This window comes from Chionomys nivalis, chromosome 2, assembly GCF_950005125.1.
Source record: "Chionomys nivalis chromosome 2, mChiNiv1.1, whole genome shotgun sequence".
In the NCBI taxonomy this organism is placed as follows: Eukaryota; Metazoa; Chordata; class Mammalia; order Rodentia; family Cricetidae; genus Chionomys; species Chionomys nivalis.
The window spans coordinates 104,234,736-104,240,735 of NC_080087.1; the positions used below are offsets into that span (position 1 = coordinate 104,234,736).

General features: G+C 46.0%; 1 protein-coding gene across 1 annotated transcript; it reads left to right on the plus strand.

The window, feature by feature from the left end:
* The first annotated feature begins 648 nt into the window (after positions 1 to 648).
* On the plus strand, positions 649 to 1,584 carry LOC130870147 (olfactory receptor 6B2). The gene has a single exon (XM_057762738.1). It carries the CDS (start codon positions 649 to 651, stop codon positions 1,582 to 1,584), a length of 936 nt encoding a protein of 311 aa, XP_057618721.1.
* Positions 1,585 to 6,000: the final 4,416 nt, after the last annotated feature.

A 6,000-nucleotide genomic window follows, 5' to 3' on the forward strand; every position in this document is an offset into this window, starting at 1 on the left:
AAGCTGGCTTCCCAGTCATCACGTTGATCTGAGGCCAAGGAAGGCAGTGATGCTATCTATAACAGGTGGAATGTGTGTCAAGGAGTATGAGCAAATATGTCTGTGTCCTTTGTGTGTGTGTCCTTCGTATGTGTGTGTGTTCATGCTAATGTGGACTTACTAAAGCAATCACACAGGCAAGCCAAATTTGAATATCTCACTTAGTCTCAGGATCCCCTAAGGCCCATGTCACTACACTCATGCATTCTAGGAGGAAGGCAACAGCCTCATCAATACTCACTTGTACTTCCAGGGTAGAAACATGAACTAATGTTCTTTTAACCACTCAAGGATTAGATCCAGGGTAGAGGGAATGGACTCGTTAAATGATAAAAGGCATAGACCCCTCTACATATAGCATTGTAGACTGGGGCCACTATCACAATATAGACATCTTATATCCTGACACTTGTACTCCATGCCCCTTCTTCATAATGCATCCAAACTGAAATACACAGGTCTTTCCAGTTTAAGACCGGGCAGGAAAATTTCTTTTGACCAAGACTGCTGTCTGACTTCCACCTGAGGCTACTGACTGCTCCCTGTTCTCCCCTCAGCTGATGCTTGGCCCGTCCTATTGGCCTGTGGATCTTTTGCAGGTGCAGAAGGATGAGGGGAGAGAACATCACCAAGGTCACCACGTTCATCCTGCTGGGCTTCCCCACAGCCCCCAGGCTGCAGTACCTGCTCTTCCTCCTCTTCCTGCTTGCTTACCTCTTCGTGCTGGTGGAGAACCTGGCCATCATCCTCACGGTCTGGAGCAGCGCCTCTCTCCACAGACCCATGTACTACTTCCTGGGTTCCTTGTCTTTCCTAGAGATCTGGTATGTGTCAGACATCATCCCCAAGATGCTGGACGGTTTCCTCCTACAGAGGAAACGCATCTCTTTTGCTGGTTGCATGACTCAGCTCTACTTCTTCATCTCCCTGGTATGCACGGAGTGTGTACTCCTGGCTTCCATGGCCTATGACCGCTATGTGGCCATCTGCCATCCCCTGCGCTACCAAGTCATCATGACCACGGGGCTGTGTGTCCAGCTCGTGGCCTTCTCTTTTGCTAGTGGCTTCACCATCTCTGTGATCAAGGTCTATTTTATCTCCAGTGCCACCTTCTGTGGCTCCAATGTCTTGAACCACTTCTTCTGTGACATCTCCCCCATCCTCAAACTGGCCTGCACTGACTTTTCTACGGCAGAGCTGGTGGACTTCATTCTGGCCTTCATCATTCTGGTGTTCCCTCTCGTAGCCACCATCCTCTCCTATGGACACATCACCCTGGCTGTGCTGCGTATCCCTTCGGCCACAGGACGGTGGAGGGCCTTCTCCACCTGTGCCTCCCACCTCACCGTGGTCACCTTCTTCTATGTGGCCATGCTTTTTATATATGTGAGGCCACAGGCCATCGATACCCGAAGCTCCAATAAGCTCATCTCTGCTGTGTACACTGTCCTCACACCCATATTAAACCCATTGATTTATTGCCTAAGGAACAAGGAGTTTAAGGATGCCCTGAGAAGGACGCTGGGATTGGGTCACAATCTATAGTAGAACTTAAATGCTCTAGAATCTAATTTGTGGTGGAAAAAGTTTCTTGTATGGCACCTAATGTTCTTTCAATTTTTTTATAAAATTTAGTACGAATATAGAGCTAACTACAGTATTGAGTTTTCATCCAAATATGTTTTCTCAGTGTAGGCTCAGGTAACTTGCTACTACGTAGATCAGGTGTTAGAGTCCACCCCTAGTGAGCCCCTCTGCCTCAGAAGAACCAGTATGGTGGTTTCTAGGGCCAGAGAAAAGCTTGGGTGTTTTGAAGGTTTTATGAATGTAATCACGCATCATTTATACTTTCACATTTTGCTTTGGTTCAGCATCATACGTTTGGGTCTTCCTGTCTTTGATGGTAGCAACGAATCACGAGTTGTTGCTCAATAGTACTCAAATATATGTCAGCATGACATTCTATGTTTTGTTATTGACTGACAGTATTGTGGATGCTATCAGGATGGTAATGCTGCTATATGCAATCCAGGCAGTCTATTGTACTGATATCCATGCCGTTTGGTGAGCTACACAGAACTGTATCTAAGCCAGACCTAGTTACATATAGGAACCCAAAGAAACACAAGATACCCAGCTTGAGTAGAAACTGAAAAACAGTTTTCTAACCTCTGTGTGCCAGTTTTCCTCCCAATAGCAGTATAGGACAATCCCAACGGTTCCATACCTGCTCCAAAAGGTTGTGTTGCTTATATGTTTCAGTTCAGCCTTGCTTCTGGGCTCCAAACTTATCTCATTGTGGCTTAAATCCACATCCTCCAAATACTCATTTTCCTGTTTTCTTTCCTGTTACTTGATAAAACACTTTGAGGAAAGTAGGTTTACGTGACTCATAATTCCAGGCTACAGCCCATCATTGCAAAGACGTCAAGGCAGCAGGGACAGGAAGCAGCTAGACACTGCCACTGTACAGAGCGACAGAGAAGGAATGCCTGTATGTTTGTATTCATCTCGTTTCCTCCCTTTTATAGTTTAGGATACAAACCTAGGACACGACCACAACTCAGCCTGATGTAGAGACCCCATATCAAGACTCCCATCCAAGGTGATTAAACCTTGTGTGAAGTTAACAGTTGAAACTAACCATTACCTACATAAAGGATGGCGTTTTAATGAATTACATCCATCAGTGTGCAGACACCCCACGCGAAATGCTGACTGTCTTCCTGGGTGACAGGTCTCACAAACTTAACGCTACTTAGAAGCTATACCGGGACACTGGGAACAGTCACCTCATCATTTGTCTGTAATCTGGATGACTGTCCTGTTCCCCAACTTCACAGACTTGGGGTTTTAGGAAGAAAGCTTTAAGATCTCAGTCACTAAGGCCTGTGGGGCCAAGCTTATACATCCTTTCAGATATCAAGTATGTTGTTTTGTCCAAATCGGGAGCACAAATTCTGCTTATTAAGTAGACCATTCTCACTGATGAGGCTTGGAACAGAGCTGTGGAAAGCTCTAGGGTTACTTCTCAATGTCAGCCATGGCAGATGCAGCACAAAAACCTGCCTTGACATTGATTGGCACATGTAAGCCTCATTTTAATGGTGGCAAGGTGGCACCAAGACAAAGGAGAGGAGTTGTCCACTTGGGGTTGTTCCGATGACAGTCACACCGTGCCTGGGAAGTTCTGTCCCCCTCTCCCCCCACCGGTATTGCAGTTCCTCCACTGCTGTAAGTGTGTGTGGACATTTGCTGATTTGTCCCTAAGGAGTATGACAAATGAGTACAGAAAGCTCCACGGTTGGGCTGCCTTGGGTCCTGAAAGGTCTCCCTTTGCTATTAACTTACCTGGGGACTGAGGGTCCAGTGCACCTGACAGCCTCCTTCTGAGTCTTTAGCAGACTCAGACTGGTAGCTGAGGACTGTCTAGCAGAATATGTTACAAAGCTACACCATGGGCCTCTGCTTCTGATTCTCAATCGATGGCTTCTCCATCACCAGGCAGGGTCCTGTTGGCTGCTGTGCCTTAGACAAAGACTCCTTAGATACATTCCACTCATGATTTCTTTATGAGTGAGAAATTTTACACAACCTCTGGAGCACAGTTACATAATAGGTACACAAACCAAGTATTTAGTGATATAAAGCATAAATAAATGTATTTTTTTAATCTTGGTATAAAAGAATCCCCCCATTTATTAAAGAAAGGAGCAGACTTGTATATTTAATCACAAAGATGAGCTTATTTATTTTTACACAAGGAATGAAATCTTGACTGAATATTTAGTACAGAAGGACATAAAGATGCTTCAACTGATTCTTCAGTTGATTGATATCTTTATTTATAATTTTCAATTTCTGAAAATGCAGCTTCACATAAATAAGTAGAACAAAATGGTAGAAGTTCACTTAGCACCTTTCCATAAACTCTTGGAAATTCTTGGTCTCGAGACAAAATCAATTCAACACTTTCTCTTAAAAGTCAAATCAATGACTCAAACAGCAATTTTATAAATAACCCGTTTGAACTCGATACAATAGAAAGATAACACTAATTTGATTCTTACAAGCTGAGGAATAACAGTAGGAATGCATTAAAAGTCTTTGTGTTCCATAATTAAAACATTGCATGTCTAAGCGGGCAGGAAAGTGTGCTCTTGCAGGAAAAACACTGCAGTTCATAACATATGGGGGTCTGGAACCTGAGCCTGGTGTTTCTTTGGTGTTGTGTGGCATGAGGACATACACAGTACATGGTATTCATGTTGTGTTCAGAAGGAAGGATGCAGGGAGGTCACATGATTCAACCCAGGCCAGAGCTGTCAGCCACTTTGTGTTCACTGTCCCTTTAATTTGTACTTAGTTCTTTGTCTTACATGTTCAGTAACCATTTAGTATTGATAAGTCTTTCATGATCTCCATGATTGGTTGTAGAGAGCTTAGGAGAGAATGAAGCATTCCGTAAGATAGCAGTCTAGCTTCTGAGACAGACACCCAGGCTGGAGTTGGAGAGTGCAGTAGTCAGATGCCCAGGCATGTGGGGAGACAGCAAAGAAAGGCCACAAGCTCCAGAGGCTAAAGGGCAAGGACAGCCTGCTCCAAAGGCCCTGATCCAGCTCATTACCAGTGTGGGCAGCTTCATCAGCTGTAGGGGGTAATTGGGCCCAGGAGACACTGGGCTCCAGCTAAAAAGCCATAGCAGTTCTTCCCTATACTTGAGGAGCCCATGCCCTAAGAATCCATCTGAAGCTCATCTAGTCACTGTAGCCAGCCTGGGAGTCACCAGCCAGAAAGGGGCTCCTCTGTGTTCCCAAAGTCTGTCCAAGTGAAGCTTCCAGAGCCCCAGGTAGGATGAGTGCTTCTCAAGCCTAGATGGACCCGTGCTGTGATTTTAGAGTGTGCTGTATAATGTGTGTCATAGAGGATCTATGTGTGCAGTGAGACAGAGACCTCACCTGCATGTCCACACTGAGGCTGGGGCAGGATTCACCTCCGCAGTCACAGCACCTAGCATGAAGGCTCACAGTAGTGCATCAAAGGGTGTGGCGTCTGTAAGTGCTATCTGAGTGGTCATCTTTGGACACTGCAGTGAGTATGTATTGATGGACACCGTGTGAGTACACATCTGTGAGCGCTGTGCCCAGTGTGTAGATTAGTAGTGTGCTCAGTCTGATGTGTCCCTGTCCAGGATTTCTGTGCTGTTTGTTGTTGAGTCCTGTGTTGAGTAAGCACTGATAGATGTTGGTTGACCAGGAATCAATCAATGTTGTGTTGAGTATGGATCTGTGAGAATTGTGCTGAGTACATATTTGGAGGTCCATGCTGAATGCATAGTTTGGGGTGCTGTGCTATGTCCTCCCATCTAGCAGCACACATTCTGAGTCAGCGTCCTTGCTGCACTGAGCACATCAGAGCACATCTGCTCCCCTCCATGGCTTGGTCCTATGCACTGGTTCAGATAGGAGGGTAGCCTCTGAGCTCACAACTACAGGCTGATATGGGGCCGGACCCTCCCACAGACTCCCATGGCACCTCCAGTCTGCAGAAATCTTCCTGTCCTCTCTTGGTTTCTCACGGACCTGAGTTTGAACTCTGTCCACGCAAAGACATTCAGTCTGAGGCACCTGGCAGACTTGGCTTGGGATGAGAGAACCCCTGGCTCCTCATCAGAACCTGGGTAGTCCCTCAGTCTCCACAAGAACTATTAAACCCAACATGAAAATGCATTCTTAGATAGTGGGGACCTCAGATCAGTGGGGACAAGGGAGCCAACAGGTGACAGCCACACTAAGTGGGTGCAGCTGTGAGCAGGTGCCTGGCTCCACCCCTCTCATCCTGATAGCACATTCTATTATACGGACCATCAGCCTTGAGGGAACTGAGTGGGAGGTCCACAGTCTGCCAGTCAAAGGGATTCCAAAATAGGAAGTCTGTTTGAAAGAACACATAGCCATGGCC

Bases quoted from the DNA above. Each gene is read 5' to 3' on its own strand.
- LOC130870147 (XM_057762738.1), top strand. From the start codon at position 649: ATGAGGGGAGAGAACATCACCAAGGTCACCACGTTCATCCTGCTGGGC.